General features: G+C 38.3%; 1 protein-coding gene across 5 annotated transcripts in view; it reads right to left on the bottom strand.

Moving 5' to 3' along the window:
- Positions 1 to 18,405, bottom strand: part of tws (protein phosphatase 2 regulatory subunit tws) — a 71,206-nt gene that overhangs the window by 8,306 nt on the left and 44,495 nt on the right. For 3 of the 5 annotated variants that reach the window (XR_002544860.2, XM_022075405.2, XM_022075406.2), the window contains 3 exons: positions 4,255 to 4,510; positions 2,689 to 2,754; positions 2,212 to 2,309 (listed from right to left, as the gene is read on the bottom strand). Coding sequence is in view for 4 of the 5 variants with exons in the window: in XM_022075405.2 (XP_021931097.1) it covers positions 2,212 to 2,309; positions 2,689 to 2,754; positions 4,255 to 4,342 (252 nt within the window). In the remaining variant the exon portion in view is untranslated. The other 2 variants (XM_022075408.2, XM_022075407.2) reach the window with 2 other exon arrangements.

Here is an 18,405-nt window from a genome sequence, read left to right as displayed (position 1 = left end):
TAAAATGTAGTGTGGAAATATAAACTCGACTATTATTTTACATATTGCCCATAATATTGGTTATTTGATTAAAAGACCACAGTGTTTCAGAAACTGGATCCATCAGTGGTCCCCAACGCGGTGCCTGTCAAGCCTTTTTTTGGGTGCCCGCATTGTTACGGAAAGAGGTTATACTGAATAATGAAGGCCGTTCAACCATGAACATTATAAAATCAAAGCACAGATCTCGACTTACTGACACTCATCTTGACGAATGTTTGCGAACAGCAACATCATCCTACACTCCCAAATTTGAAAAACTGGCCGATGAAATGCAGTGCCAAACTTCACACTAACTTCCCACTTGAGTAATAATAATTGTACTTATAAAACTACGTATTTTTGATTGCACGGTTTCTTGTATCATTAAACGTCGTGTTGTTTTGTGTATTATTTGGTGTCCATATCTTATTTGTCCAGAGAAAAGAATATTTGGCTTTGTTAATTGGTAGGTGCCCGTCACAATCTCATAAACTCTCAAATGTGCCCATAGGCACAAAAAGGTTGAGGACCACTGATCTAAATCATCAGGTGAAGATAAGGAAAAGGAAGTGACAATTCTGTTGGGTCCATCACTGAACAAATAACCAAGATGCTGAACAATGTCAAAAGTAATTGTCATCAGGACCCTTTATACAGTAGATTCCGGTTAACTGAGACACACCGGGACTAGAACACTTTGGCCCAATTAAGCCGCTGCCCCATTTACGCGAAGTTCCACGTAAAGAGTTAAAAACGTTTGTTCACTGAGCAAAAGTGAATAATAGACAGTCCAATATTTCCACAGCGATAATACAGTACAGCAGTCTTCTTTAATAATGACACTGAACAAGTTAAAAATGCTTCACTTATTTTGCAATCACTACAACTGCACATTTAAAATATATAATAAAATACAGGTCAATACACAAAACTTTATTTGGATGTTAAAATTTAAAATTTTAAATTTGCGCCATTCATCACTATAAGGATGTTACATTAGAGCGCTTTCATTCATTTCACAACATGTTTCGATGTAATACATCATCTTCAGGTGTTGTTTTTTAAAACTATTCTATATTATAATGCATAAACAACCTTAAACTGCACATTTATTACTTTTATGTATATCACCAGAGCCTATTAAAATCTTACAACTGTGTTAACAGGAGGGATAAGATTAAGTACCCTGCTTTAGAAGACACTGAAGTTACAACTGTCTCTAAACAAAATCATGCAACAGTTCCCTCCACTGCTCCTTCTCACAACCTACTTAAGAAAATGCACACTTGTTAACCAAACTCCTTTCAGCTAACTGTCAAATGATGTGTGGAATGAGACATCATTACGGACCCCAGGATGATCAATTAATAACTGCAAACACTAGGCTAACAGGTAAAATGTGGTCATGGCTATCAAATAGTCTGTTAAGTGTGACGTAAGTACGAACCTCAAGATTTCAATGATTATGGAAAAATCAAGCAGATCATAGCAGTCATTTATTTGAGTGCACCTTCTTATATTACATGTGGACAAACCAATATGCACAAAACAAATGTGAAGGATGCAACCATGTCTATATACTTCTTAATATAATCTTTCATGTGATAATCACTGAAATATTAATGTCTCTTGTTGCCGACTAATTTACTGAAATCAGAACTGCAACAACATGAACAGTAATGCAATGGAGATGATTAGGAACTGAACACATAATCTTACACGAACTGCTAATCAAAAATCAATTCATTACAATTCACTTCGCATTTCAAACATAACATTGAAACAACAGTGCAGTGAGTAATGCATTTACTGTTGTGGGACACCAATTCATCATATTCTGCTACATAAATATACTGCTTCATACCAGATAACATATAATAATTCACACTTCCTTTTGTTTCAATTTATTTCATTACCATCACTGCCATCATAAAAAAAGATTCTTTCTGCTTATAGTAAAACTGAATGCAACAGCATACCTTAAGCAAAAACCACCCCACAACCTGTACTCCATTTTAAAATACTGTATCCAAGTTCCAAACTGCACAAGGATAGAAAGCTAGTAGGCAAGAAAGAAATTTCTTTTTACCACCATGCCTACCTCCACAAACCTGGATAAGGCTCAAGACACCCTTTCCCTTCTGGTATCCTAATAATAATAAGAATAATTTTCAATGTTAAAATACTTACAACAGGATCTCTCTGGAAGATGACAACTCTCCCCCCTTTATCACCTGTTGCCAGAAGATCACCATCATGATTGAATTCTACACATGAAATAATATCAGCTGGAAAAAAAATGGAAGTTGGAACTATGAAATCAAAACTTAAAGCGATATAAAACATATACACACTGTTTATAATAAAGTTTAGTTAACACAACTTCAGTACTATTCATCAATAAAATATTGATAGTTGCTCTGAATTTGCATATTATATGATGAGGTTATGTTCTACCTCACAATTTCATTTGGCACTAAAACACTGTAGCATGAACACAAGACATGTTTACGTACTTATACAACATGAAAATCCTAAACATTTTCTGTCAAAACATGTTTTCTGAGCGAATTCTACGGGATGCGATTGCATATTTCACACACAAATGGGTAGCACGATCGTATGACCACTCAAAGCAAGCATGTCGCAATATGATTTAAAACTTGCCTTCTGTCACATCGTCATCAAGCGTCCCTTTCACCTGTGAAAAGCACCACTGGATCTCTCCATTACCTGTGAACGACAATTACTAATAAACAAAGGGGCCTACAATACATAATTTTTACAGAATGAGTACATTCTGAGACACCACAACACACACATGTACCATTCATTTTAGCAAGTATCCAAACTTAACCATTCTTCTTCAAATACAAGTATCAATTAGGTCGCCCAAAGAATCGTCCGGATATATGATACTTACCGGCCATATCAGATAACCGGGACAACTTTCCCGTATCCTGTGATTTGTGCCAATTTATATCTACGGGCTAACGAGGATTTTTGTTGAATAGGGAAACCGATGAAAGGAGATTTGTCACATTTCAATATAAAATACTCAGACGCAATGGCGGCACTCACGAGTGCACAACAACGACTGTGACGTCATGCACGATGCGAATTCCGAGGAAAAAGTGACAATCGTGTAGCGTAAACAACTGTTCCAAAGAAATCACACTTTAGAAGTTAACACTCCCTTTAAGTTTCGGAAATATTATTTATTGTTGTGTAACTATAATAGTAATCGGCATGTTTCTACTTGGCACCAACGTTTAATGACTGCATATGCAAAACCATGTAGCAGTACTTATCGATTACGTGTATTAGGCAAATGCAATCTACGATTCCAACCTCGATGGCAGCGAAGTTCAAGAAACATGCGATAGATGGTAGTGCAATACACTCTGCTTCCTCAAGGTCGAACTCCCCTGTAACTATACGACATTTTTATCGTAATGTGTATTACAGTTTATGAAACTGTGATATTAACGTTGTTTAATGCTCCTACGAGACTTCGGGTTCAGATAATGCTCTAAAACTGACATGATGTTGAACAGGGCAGGCACAAGAGTATTTGTTGCCCTAAACGAAACTTCAATCATGCGCCCCTACAAACCCCCAACTTTATCCTATAATTTAATGGCCACAGATCACGCATATATGTAAAATAGTACACGGGCTTGAATTCTTTGAAATAGAAAACTCTTTTTAATAATACAAGATAGTACTTACCAATTAATGTTTGTAAATGCTGCCTCTAAAAAGAATAAATATAAAGAAAAGAAAACAACCGAACAAACATGAAACAGAACCTATTAGCATAAAATCTGTCGTGCAACTGACGATGAAAACTTAAGGTTTCTTAGGAAACGTTCCAACCGGTGGTCACATTGTCGACTTCGCTGTACACACGTCAAACATTTGTATACAATACCTACAAAAACAAAGCTGCGAAAGCGAAAAAACACATTCTGTAGACGCTTATTATATCATATTTTACACTTTTTCTTATATTTCAGCCATTCATATACAATTTTAAAAACATGGAAACTTTAAAATGTCATCACAACATATAATAGAATAAAATGTCAACAAAAAATCGACACAGGCAGTGCTGATGCTAATTGAGGCTCTATAATTTTGTTAACTGTGTTAACATGCCCTGTATTTTTGTTACTTTCTGTTAACAAAAATACAGAGCATGGAAAGGTTTTGTGTGTTCACGAAACTTACTATTTCGCTTGCTGTTGACTGCTGTATTTATCATAACCCCCAGCTTGGTGAGGCTGGATTGCCTTATCATTGCAGCTGATTTCACCATGGGCTTGCCGGGTCTTGTCGGAGTAGTTCTTCCTCGAGTAAAATAATTTCCAGTCCGACTTCCACTTTTTGTGGTGGGGGGTGACCCCCATATACCGACCCCCGCCACTTGACGTATTTTGCAGCCGGGTTTCTGTACCTATTACCTGCTTCTTAAACACAGCAGTTTCTGTAGAGCACAAAAAGAACAAGAATTATATAAAAACTTACTCAATCTTACCACGATAACGTAACATACTGTACTAGACCATACGAGGTCGAATGTAACAAAGGATATGTAACAGTGCATAATAAGGGGCTTCATACTTTGTACTCATCAGAAAATATTAGAATAATCAAATCAAGGTGGTTAAATGGGCGAGGAATTCAGCACGCATGAGACAGCTGGGAAATGCATGCAGAATTTTTGGTCGGAAAACCAAGACGGAAGAGACTAATTTGGAAACCTAGTTGTAGGTGGGAGGATAATACTCAAATATACCAGGTGATTCAAAAAGGACTTTACAACTTTGAAAGTGTATAGAAATTTATTCAGAAGGCTTACAGAATCGGTTGAGGTGTCATTTTGTAGCAAAACAAATCAAGTTTGACTCACGTTGTGCTATAGTACCGAATTCAGTCACCGCGAGCGCAAGCGGCAGTGCATTTGAAAATGGCTCGAAAATTTTCTCATACCACAGTTAGACGAAGATGACCAAAGCGGACTCATTCACTTCCAGCAAGACGGCGCACCACCTCACTATCTCACAGAAGTCCGGGATTTCCTCAATAACCGTTTCCCAGGTCGGTGGAGTGGTCGAACAGGGTCGATAGCATGGCCACCTCGTTCTCCAGATTTGACACCTCTCGATTTTTTCTTATGGGGTTTCATTAAAGATCGTGTGTTTGTCCCACCCTTATCTGCCAATCTCACTGAGCTCAAAGCTCGAATCACCGCCTCAGTTGCAGAAGTGACACCGGATATGCTGGATCGTGTTTGGCAACAAATTGATTTCAGGTGGGATGTCTGAAGTATCACCAATGGCAATCACATCGAACCAAAATGACTGTCTGAGGTAAAACTTGATTTGTTTTGCTACAAAATGACACCTCAACCGATTCTGCAAGCCTTCTGAATAAATTTCTATACACTTTCAAAGTTGTAAAGTCCTTTTTGAATCACCCTGTATATTAAAGTAATACACCGTGGATTGAATTCGGCGGCAGGCTCTTGTCAACGCATTAATGAACCTAATAGTTTCATAAAATGTGGACAAATTTATTGATCAGCTAAGCAACTATTAGCTTCTAATTGAATATTCTACTGCGTTGGTGATGACTGGAAACAGGGTTCTGATTTTTAAATTCCAATTACAGCAACACAAGTAAAGGCCACTGAATTTAATTAAAATTTCTTTTAAACGAGGATGACGGGAAAAGTCCAGATAGTGAATGATTTTAAGTGTAATCCACCGTCGTCAGAACCCTTTAGAATTGAATTAATTAAAATTAGTTCAATAGAACGTAGTTATTACATGGCCTTTCTAATGAATGGAATTAATGTTATAATAAAACACAGAAAAAGGGATACATTTGTTTTCAAAACGTAGCACCGAAGGGGTTTATATGTAATTTTTTTTTTAAGTTTCTAGAATGGCATATATTTAAAGTCGATTAAATTTCTGTAAAGACTATTTTGAAGGAAAATTATAATAGTAGCTATGTGAAAGCGGAAATAATAACACGTATTACACACACATCTTTTTAAGTGCATGTTTAAGAATGCGTGGATCTTTGTGACTTAGTACAACTGTATGGCATGTAAGCTGCTTAGGCACTTACTAAAGGTACGCATGGCTACTTCGTGTGTACTTACAGATTGACAAGGCAGACATACCAAAGAAACCTAAGTTGAAATTGCTACGTGTTTGCGGGATATTACGTAATACAGTGCACAATATAACATGTCTGTCTGCTAACAGATTAAATTGTTAAATCAGCAGCATTCTTTTTTAATCCGCCTATAATAATGCACATTTATACACGAACCTTTAATAATACCTTTTTATACGCGAATATAAACAAAACTTGCAGTTTTACAGTCTCTGAGCACTGCAGCATAAAATGACGATGAAACCTGTTTCATGTTATTTATATCATCCGTATCTCAAATTTATATAACTTCAACAATTTTAATGCAAGAAACGTTATGTACTAACTCTGTAAATTGCTAATGTAGCTATTAAGTAGGCAAATTAAAATAAAGAATTTAATTTAATTTTGAATTTGATTAACTCCGAGTACGCTGCTCCCTTGGATGTTGATGCCTTGTAGACTCATCGATGTTTGATCGCATGTCTACGCTTTACGTGCAAACTGAAACAGCACATTTCAATTACAATAACAGTTTACAAGTACGCTTATATTTCTTTGCTAAGTATGATAGCATTCTCCCCAGGTCGGTCCTAAAACCTGCGTTAAAGTTTGCCAGCAACGAAAGAGCAATGGGAGAGACTTCCGGATTAGCATACACTGGTCAGATTTATGCCGTATGTATCGAACGAGGATAATCTAATAATATTCACATTACTTGCTCCTAAAATCACGTTAATACTGCTACGTATTAATAACTCGGATTAACAGCAGCATTTAAGAGACAGAAAACATTTAGCGTGTTAAGTCCGGGTTTTATTGACTACCTCGGGGGAAAAGGATAATAACCTTTATTAAGGGGCTACTTATTTACATCAGTTACAAGCCCACGGCGTCATGAATCGGAACTAAGTTTTGTGACGTCAAGGGTCAGAGAGAGAGAGAGAGGGGGGGTCTTCCAGAAACTGCACCCCATTCAGTACAGAATAAACTCAGAAAATGCCAGATCTATCGATTATATGCGAATTACAAATGGACTCTTTGATCTCAGCAATATAGGTGAGAGCATAACGTGGGATATCACAGGCATTTGGATAAAATGTGATACTGTGATATAAATTTAAATTTATGGGGTACATCTGCTTGGTTCCTAACAGCCGTGTCACTGACCAAGCGGCCAGACGCCGGGTTCACACCACGGAGGACCACGTTCAGTATCAGGTGAGCTCAGTCTTCCATCGAGTCCTTCCATTTCTTCCCACTAACCATCATTCCTCCTGTGCTCCATCAACACTCGCCTATCACCGCCCCACGAGGTGTGCGAGAGCCCTGACCTGACGAAACATCGCGTTATCAGACTTTCGGTACTAAGTTAAGAGATTCAGCTCTGACCCAGCTGAATAAAGATAGTTTATCAGTTTAATATAATTATTACTTTAGATCAAAACTCAAGTCAAACGTTATAAATTTAATAAAAATTCCGCCTCAACGTCAAAATATGTGCATGTTAACTCTTAAAACTTCATTGGCGTCTGGATGTTAAAAAAATGTTCTCGGGCAATTAACATTCTGTTTAACATAAAATATATAGCGCATGAAGATATACAAATTTCTTTTGTGTTTTCTCAGTACTGCCTATTTAAACAAATTTAGCTCTTATCAACATATCCGCAGAGCGATAAAATTCTAAACAACAGAGTTTATACATTTCTGTCGTCTAGTAGCAAGTATATCGGTTTGGTATTCACATGATTTCAGGTTTAATTTTAACAGTTGTCACTGATCAAAAATAAAATATAATCAATAACAGGAACCCTGAAGATGAAAACAGTATTTTTATCGGAAAGGTTAACATCTAAATAAAATTCGACATGACGTTACAACGCAGGAGACCAACAGCGGAATCTTCGTCATGAAAGCCTCAAATCTCATAAAACAACAAGGAGCATTTATCAAACTCCTTAAAGTGTGACGAAACTGTGAAACGTATGTGTGACGAAACGGGGACGGCAACGAGGCGGACTGGCGTAGAAAGTCGGATGTCAAAACCTGTTTTGGAGTAATGTGTATATTGAACTATTACTCCCGTATACGGAGTTGTTAAGATGTAGTTAAGTATGTTTCCAGTTCAGTTATAAAGGGATTGGACCAAGTTACGTTACCGTTACAAGCAACTAATTTCAGTCACTGGACAACCATATGTTACTCCCCAACTTTTTCCTTGAGGACAAAAATAGAAGCAGTTTTCGAAACGTCGTGTTCTGTTCAAAATACCACACAATGAGCAGAGTCCAGAAACCCAGTAATACTGATGTTTCAAGTTCATTTGCTAGCAGTGACAGGCCTTTCCTCGGCTACTGTAACTAAAGTCGTAAATTACAACAACAGCCAAACTCCATGGTCGATGGTCTGCAGTTAGAAAATTTACAGATGTTTGGTTCGTCAAGAACTGCCCGATTTATTTTAACACCAAGTCAAGAGTTATAAATTATCCAGTGCTATTTCAGTTTATCTATAGCTTAAATCAAACAACACGGCGGGCGAGAGTGCGAGAAAGTATACCAGTATCAACCGGGGATTTTCAAAGACTTCGACAATCGACTCGATCGATAACTGAAACCCGATCTTATAAAATGATATTGACAAGGGAAAGCAAGAAGGAAGATTAATTCACGACTGCGCAGTGTCTCTGTTGTAACATTTGCTTTGCAAAAAATAGATTATCATAATGCCATAAGTAACGAACGAACATCAAAATCAATGAGGCAGGAGAAACCTATTTCCACCTTTGTTATTTTTAATGAGATGATGTTGCCTTTGTGGTGACACCGTTAATGACACAGCTGAGGTTGTTTCCTATTGGACGTCACGTTCATAGCATTGCGTCACGTGACGGACAGTTTAATACATCTTGTGGAACAAAATGTCCTCTAGAGTCCGGCACGGTTCGGAATGTGCAGGTCTATTCTAGTATTATCCAGATTGATGGAAGACGCAGTTACCGTGGGCTTAAGTAGGCAACAACATCCCAGCCATTAGACTAAGAAACATAGATAAAAGGAATAGCTTAAACGATTTCTATGGCGTGTCAAAAGCTCTATGTTTTAAAATACTTCTCTTTGTCACACGCAATTTAAATAGACTTACTGTAATCATCATTTTTATATACAAAGTGTCTTTGTATTGAAAAACATGTTTAAAATTGTATTCTGAAGCGTATTAAGTTGTGTTAGTAATACAAATATTTTATTTTCCGTCATCATTAGCAATGCAGCATCAGGATGAAGTGGCTATTAATAAATCCATAAAGCGCAATTCGTTTTTACGTATACAGCATCGTTATACTGAACTGCCCACGTTGTGGTTGGTATTTCATCTTCATATAGCGTATTTGTTGTTAATAATTCCATTTATAGTTGAAAGTATTCATCTTAAAAGATGCTAACTAACTCCTAACAGCAGAGTCATCTATTACGAATCGCAGAAGCTCATTATCACACTTATAACAGCCCACCACTGCACCCTATTCGGAGCCAATCCACGTTCTTAAATTTTGTCTTACTTGTGATCCATGGCGTCTATGTCTCCCGTCTGGTTTCCTCGCCTTAAAAATTTCCTGATTATAAAATTATATATATTTCTTTTCCTCATAACTCCCACATTCGTGTTACATGCCTCGCCCATCTTATTCCCCTTGATTTAATCACCGCAGATCATCCGGTGAATGGGAGACTTGCAAAATCACAAAGTTTGAGATCGACAATGAGGATAGTTCAGGGGAACATAAGAAGGTAAGCAGAAATATCTTAGTTAAGTTCCTCAGAATATGAAACCAGTACGAAGGAGTCAGGGCAACAGGTGATAACGCTACCCGCTCACGAACACGAAAAGACAGCAATTTAATGTATTTTAAAACAAAATTCAGCACACTAGAGAAACAACATAAAGGGGTCCATAAATCATTCATAAACTTGACGCTTGAACAGGAAGTCGGCCCGAATATATTCTTTAAAAAAATCTGCTCGCAACGAATTACATAAATGGAAGAGAGGGCAATATTGAAACGCCCCCAGTCGATGGAACAAGCTGCCGGGAGAAACAGAAGCAACACGGACGCTAAAGTGTCATTATGGAAGTTTGGTAATAAAGAGATTCTCTCAAACGGATTAAATCTATTGGAATGGAAAAGGAATTTTGTTCCTTTGGCTCTACTCATATACAACGCAATTTTTATTTGTGATGATATACGAAATGGGAACACAATCATGAATAGCTACTTGGTTTTTATTATTTAGTGTTCTGTCTGACGACAGGTCCATATGAACAGGATCCTTCCATCCTTTTCTCGGACTGGGACCTGTTCATATACGTTCTTGGCAGATGATCCAGAAGTGGTTTGCCATTACCTTCTTCTGTGTGTGAATGGAGTAATTGTTGGGATGCCACGGAGAAACCGGGGAAGGCCCCCGGAGGAAAACTCCGTGTTGCCTAGACCACGGCCTTGCCCAACACAAGTTATAAATTCGGGCACCGCCGGGAATCTAACCCGAGACCCCATGATTACAAGGCCAGCGTTCTGACCGCTATACCACCGTGGCGGTATAAGCTACTTGGTACACAAATATATCAGCAACTGTCTGAAAACCAAGAAAAATCTAAAGATGGTAACTCGGCCGACTTCGAACTGGGTTCCGTCCAAAGATAAGTACAGAGACTTGCTTGTAGATCCATTAATTTACTCGATGGATTGAGAAGGAAGCGTGCAAGATCCGACTTACTGCCAAAACATTTCAAGCTCTAGTGAACAATAAACAATATTTAGACCTTAAAAATACATTTTAAAAATTCTGCCCTTATCCTTAACTTATCGAGCTGTGATAATATGTATAATTTAATGGTAAGTAGAACTTGCAGATTGGTATTAATAAAGTCGGAGACTGATATTAATCCACGGACAATGTGTGATTGTAACTTTCATAAAATATGTTGTCATTGAAGTTTTACTGTCGTATATTCATGAAAGACTTTAGTATCTGACGGCCATTTGGCCTTTTGGCTCATAAAACAGCAAGTTACATGAATAACACGTAAGATATAGCATTTCAATTCACGTATCTAACACAACTGAAGCAAAGAATGCTGGAGAAAATAACATCGTGAAGTTACTGCTCGCGGAATGATATTTAGGGTGGATGAGATGGACGGTTAATGTAGCACGCACTGGTCATAATGGAAATTCTTAAAGGCTTATGATCGGAAATAAATAAATAGACAACTTGAGAGAGTATATATTTATTTTCACAGTCTATACACAAACGTTGTAATTAAATGATGTTGTTAAAATTATATAATATTAAAACATTATGTAGTATAAAATATTATATTTTTTGCGCTTTTTATCGTAAATACGATTTTACATTATTTAGCGCTTTTTTACGACATGTTTCGATGGATAAGACCTCATCTTCAGGTTTATATCAATTTTATAATATTTTAAAATTATTAGATATTTTTATGCAACATGTCGTAAAAAAGCGCTAAATAATGTAAAATCGTATTTACGATAAAAAGCGCAAAAAATATAATATTTTATACTACATAATGTTTTAATATTATATAATTTTAACAACATCATTTAATTACAACGTTTGTGTATAGACTGTGGAAATAAATATATATTTAATCAACACAAACATGACGCATTTAAGCTACAAATTACAACTTGAGAGAGATAAAAGCACAAATAGGCAGATACTAAAACGAGTATAAACGAAAATATGTGTATATATGTCGATATATTCAACTGGCTCATAACAGTCTAATGGTGAGCTTTTGCACATATGCTGATGAACATTCTAGTTCCGTAGAATCATGTACTCTGAAACGCGTTAATGAACAACAGATTTATTACATTTGTCTAAAGGTTTCTGACGAAGGTTTGTTATTAAAATATTAACGTCCTTCGGAACCCTCGTTGACACAAAGAACGTTTCGGAAGATGGCCCTGCTTCTGCCATCAGGCAAAACTATACAATAAATAAGTAAATAATCGCTGTTTATTGCGAGGATCATATGAAACCAACAAATAAACTCTGTGGGCAAAACACAGAACTATACAATGTTAAAGAAGGTGGCACTAGGCTTAAAAGTTTTAAAGAGCTAAATGTTATACACAGAAAAACTAAGAAGATAATAGACATGAAAGGACGATGGAATTTTATGTGGCATGAACACGAAAACAAGTGACAGTAGTGAGAGTCAGCTTCTACCGCTCCGATGCGGACTTGCAGAAATCGATATTTTCAGCCAACCGGTGCTAGTGTATTGTAACACTACCAGCTCACGTCGGGCCTCTGCAAGCAGCGGGTAGGTAAGTCTCTGACGTAACAGAGGTTGGGGGAAATTGAGGGGTTCTTATTAGCAAGAGCACTCAAAAAAAAAATGTCTTTATGAGACATATGCGTAAATAAATAAGCCTTGAAAGGGAAAACTGGATTCAACTAGATTTAAAGCACATCGTAGTCACATTTCACAACGAGCACCTTGAGTCGTTTTGTCCGTCGTCATATTTGACCTCCGAAATTATTGAGTGAAGTATCCGGAATGAGTTTTTAGTAGAGGCATTTATACAGCAACTTACAATAAGCCAGAACCACTTAATTTCGAATTTTATCCAATTCGTCATTAATAACCATCCTATAATTCCTTGTACTGAAAATTAAATCATGTAATATGAGATGCGCGGACATGTAGCACGCACTGAGGAGATGACACGCACGTACACAATTTTTGTAGAAAAGTCTGAAGGAAAGAGACCAGTCGGAAGACCTAGGCATAGATGGGAAGATAAAATAAAATTGATCTTAGGTAAATGTGGTTGGAGGGTGTGAACTGCATTCATCAGGTTTTTGTGAACGTGATAATGAACCTTTGGGTTCCACGAAATCAGAATAATTTATTGTCTAGCCAAGCGTACTACCAGCTTCCACAACTTGTAACAGAGATGGCTAAGTACCTAACAGTCTTCAATTCGTAGTCGTCCACACATCGACCAGAGTTTAAATGGGCGTAAAACTTTTGAAGCAACCATCAATCATTCAGCTACTTCTCCGCGGTGTTTCCTCGCTTTCCTCTGGACCGAATTACTAGTCAACTGCAGAGTTTTCCCATTTTTCCAATCACGTTATAAATCAACAGCGAATCATAATTCGTTTTTATTATCCGTTACTTAAGTCCCTCTCATTTTGATAAGGACATTTTTGACTGAAATATGGAGTATAAAAATGGCTTCTTCAGATGTCTTTATTCGATTATGATAACTGGTGAAAACTTAATCAAAGTTAGAGAAGTAAAATTGAATTTGGTGGGAATGGAGAACGGCCCGTTCAAATCAACGGGAAATTGAAAATATTAAATCAAGAAATCGTCGTATCTAATTCCAAAGAAATTCATTCCATCTTCCGAAGACATGAATGCAATTCAGGATGCAATTGAGATTTCAGGTACTCACGGCGACGAGTATGAAGATGTTCTGGGACGTTTACCGACGTTTCAGAGGTATTCGCAGCCCCGATAACAGATGTAGCAAACAGACCTGAAACGCTCGTAAACTTATACCAGGCTGCACTGCGCAACATCTCGAAACAAGTCATTTTCAGAATATTTTTTTTTATATAAAGGGGTAAGTTTAGAGACTTCGTTATAGTAAACGGGCATTTGAGAACACGTAATATGTAACTGAAACACCGTAACTATTACAGAACAATTTAAGAGAACTACTGGCATTTGTCTGCAGGAACTGAGTAAAAATACAAAAATATCTGAGCCATGATATCCAGTCTCCAAGCCGAGATGTTAACCCTGATATCCTTAATAAGAAGCACTTGGTCGGACATTGGGCAGTAGAAAGAAGATTGAGTCCAGTGGTTAGAATCACGTTCCTGAAGCTTCAACTTTGTTACCAGCTGGGCTGGAGGCTGCACGGACATATAACCAATCTGGACACAATGGTGCAGAAGATAATAATCTCTACAGCAGGAGACCGGTCGGGAATTGAACACTGGTCACCCAGCTCGTGGACATTTCATACAGCTGACCAGATTCGATACACTTTATTAACCTGGAAGTTGCCAACAAAGGCACACCTCAGTATGCTAATGCTAATAATATAACACTAGTTCGTTTGTGAGGGCAATTTCCTCGGTGATCTTAGCCTTACTTCAGTCTGATCTGTGAATAGAGAGTCTGCGTTCGCTTGCCATCATTGTCCCTGTGGGTCCTCTACCTGCACCAAAGTGTCTTACACGTCTCCACAAATCCAATTGTTCATATGAGCCTTCTATAGCTCTACCCAGGGCATTATAATACCACCGACTACATTTGACTAAGACTGCACAGCAAGCAACTTGACGTTTAAAGAAACAGTACAACTCGTCTCTTAAAACAAGTCCCTCAGCACGTAAACCACATTACAGACGTCCGATAAATTCGGCCACATAAAACTGAGACTTGTCGTATTCACTTTTATTATTCACAAGATGATACTGTGATCCATCCTTCTGTACACACTTCTATTCGTCCACCCACTCATCATCCTACTGAATTTACTTTCGTATGGACAACTCCACGGGGCAGAGTCCTTCTTCAGAAGACGGCAGTAGGCCTACCCACCTAGTCAATCGAAAAATTCCCTGCCTTTCACAAGAATCAGTGGATTCTACCTTACGCCAAATTAATGCAGTTCACGTTCTTAAATCCTATTCCTTAAAGATCCATTTTAATAGTATAATCGCATCTGCGCCTAGGCATACAGATACAAAGACATAGTTACTTAGGTGGTTAGCCGGGGACAGAGAAAGACAGATCAGGTAGACAGGCGGATAGATGTAAAATTTGAGGTTTTCACAGCCCTCTTCAGGTAGAGTAGTTGGATGACAGATCATAATTCTGTGACGTACGATGACGACCTATAAAGGAGCTGTTCGCTTAATTGTGGTATATCCGGACTTGGCGTGCTCACTTGACACAAAGCAGAGGCGAGATTAATATACGGGAAATAGCAGTAGGACCGCACAAGTTAGGTGTTGTATGGGTTGCCTGTAGCTCTAGGCGGTAAAGTAATTAGTACTTCGGTTACCATAGCCTACAGACCCCGTGGAAGGGGCCTTCACACCACGGCCCTTATTTATTAGGAGGAAACATTTTGTTTCCTTCGTGTTATATACATGCATGTATGTAAGTGTGTGAATGGATGTGTGTATATGCTGTCACATCTCAATATCTTTTCCGTCTCTTTGTTTATCTCATTTACGTACTTTCTTCGCTCCCTCTTTTTGCCTTCTCTTTCTCTCTGTACATCTCATTCCCTCTCTCGCAAATTCCTGCCTTTTCTATATGTCATAAACCTCATCTCTTTTCGTTTATTCTGCGTTTTCTCTCGCCACTAACTGTGAAGGCGATAGAAAAGTGCTGTTATCTATGAAAATTTCTTCCAGACAATTCCATGACGTCACAGACATTTCGATAATCGGCCCCATGGGTCGGGGGTGGGGGAGTCGCAAAACTGGAGTCATCTATCAATGTCCACTTCAGCAGCAGAGCTGAGTGGCTAGCATTTTCGTGTCGTGAAATGGCGACCTTAAACGAGCACAATGTAGTATTGTTCCCAGTCTGCTGCAACTTTTATTAATGACTTAAATACATCGTGAATGTTGCTAATGTGAAATGAAGAGCTGTCTTTTGACAGCACAGCCTCTCCCCCCCACACACAGAAGATGTTGCCGAGTTTTTGAAAACACAGTAATGAATATTTGTGATCTATAAAAAAGGTCAGATTTTCTTGAGCAGATGAGTAAATACTAGTTATTCAAAAAGAACTCTGCTTCAAGCTGTTAGTCATAAACCGCCAGTGGGAAGAAACATTGAGCATAAAAAAATCAATGAATCGATGTCCAACACACAAAACAACGTGTTTGATGTTTATAACGACAAAGTATGTAACAATGCAAATTTCGAGTTCACTGGAAGAAAGCATTCCGTGTTACGTAAGGCACAAACACAACGCTGTCCCTGGTGGTTACCCAAGCGCCGCGATTTGCAGACGAAAAGCGACGAGTTCGACGTACCGCGTCAAACAATCTTAACCTCGGAACCAGATGGGATGAGTTAGCTTCACGCCCCGGCCGCTTTACCCCGAGAACACCGGAACCCATTGGACAGGAGGCTGGATGGATCCCAGAACCTGTCAGGACACTGCAGTAAACACAAAAGTCCTGTCCTGCTGGGAATCGAACCCTGGTCAATCCTTATAAATTTTTTTTTACTTATACTGAATAAGCATACGGTTAGCTAAAAGAAACTTCCCGGATATTTAACGCGTTGCCTGTAAAGAGAAGAGGACAATTCGTGAATTAAATGAACGTGACCTTTGCCATCTGTTATTATTACGCGTGTAGAGGTCGGGCGTGGGTTGACTACATCACGTCGTCCACCTGCCCATTAGAGATCAGAGTATGTGCAAACAAATCATTTATTGCGTGCAATACAGTATCAAAACGAAATTTTTAATTATTTCAGATTCATAAACGTAGTAATTTAAAGTTTAAATAACCTAATTAATTAGTTCATAGAATAATACATTATTATTTAAAACCATTAAAAATTTTTCAATCAAGCATTCACATTACAGTAGCTTGAAATGTAAAATTAGCTTTATTATAATTGCCAATCTCATGTCAATGTCTGGAAACCCTGGTTTCTAGTTTGTTTTTATGTCATCTTTTGCTTTTAATTTATTTCATCACTGTACTTGCATCGTTCACTTAAATTAAATAAATGGAAAGGTTAAGACATGAATTCGAGCGATTCATGTCATGTCATGTTGTAGATCTTGTGTCTCTCTTTCTACTCTATAGAAACATACATATTAAAGTACACAAAATTCTCTTAGCAATTGTTTAATATGGGGTCTGAGATTTCTTCTCCTGCCCTGAGATGAACGGCTTGACCGAGGGGTAAAAAACGAAATGATGAATGGTACATCTGCACCCAAGGAAGAGAAAATATCACGAGAACTAAGATAATTAAAAAAATTGTACATTTCTTACTTGTAATTTGTAGATTTAGCAATCACCAAATATTTATTGCCAGGTGATGAAACATTCTTCGTCACTGAGGCCACGTCGACTCTGGCGTTCATCCAGCACATCCAATGGATTTCCTCGGGGTTATAACGGCCGAGACGTGAAACTGGCCACTCATAAGAATGTAGTGCTGAAGTTAAAAATATGTGGAGATATACGTCCGTTTCTCCACACGTTTATTAAGCACAGAATGAACTCTACAAACATTTTCGCCAACACGAATCTATCACCGTTAACACCAGCCTCATACATCGCACGTCGTGTCACCATCTATATTTTGTTAGTTAGCGAAGCGTTCGTTTGTTTTACTTTCAATTACGTAATGCACTCAGATCCACAATTCATCGATTGCAAACGAGATAAAATATCGATCGCCGAATTACAGCCTGCAAAAGAGTATCTAATCTCTTCACTTCATTGGATTGAACTCGTGAGGGGTGTCCCTATTTCTGATCGATGCAACGAAAAATCCCATAACTTGTGTCTAATGAAGTGGGCATGATAAAAGTCAATACAAACTATTCAGTCTGGCATAAGAATTACGAGGCTCGTCCACAAAGTAAGTTTCCCTGGGGCCGTTTACAGAAACAAAACACAATTTCATGGAAATATTTATTGCAACAGATACAGCAAGTGTCCAGCTATTTTTCAACATATTCGCCACCGGAATTGAGACATTGGTCATACCGTGGGACCAACTTTTGAATACCTGTGTCGTAGAAGTCTGCCGCCTGGGATTGGAACCACTGTGTGACAACCATCTCCGCCTCTCTGTCATTCTCAAAACGCTGACGCTGACCGGACAGGAATTTCTTGAGGTGTAGGAAAAGATGGAAATCACTGGGAGCGAGGTCCGGGCTGTAGGGTGAATGATTAAACACCTCCCAGCTGAACTCCTGCAGGAGACTTGCTGTCCGTCGAGCCGTGTGCGGCCTAGCGTTATCACTGACCGCACTTCACAGTCGGCGGGAGCTGGAATAAGAACCTTCATCTTCAACAGCTGCAACGATGCTACTGTGAGAACGCGGGAAGTGCCGTTAGTGCATACGCCATGCTACGTCATTGCTCTATC

Source organism: Zootermopsis nevadensis, unplaced genomic scaffold, assembly GCF_977971745.1.
Source record: "Zootermopsis nevadensis isolate Lab colony 2312 unplaced genomic scaffold, Znev_1.0 Znev_ptg000061l, whole genome shotgun sequence".
NCBI classification, from domain to species: Eukaryota; Metazoa; Arthropoda; class Insecta; order Blattodea; family Termopsidae; genus Zootermopsis; species Zootermopsis nevadensis.
This window is presented reverse-complemented; position numbering and strand designations above follow the sequence as displayed.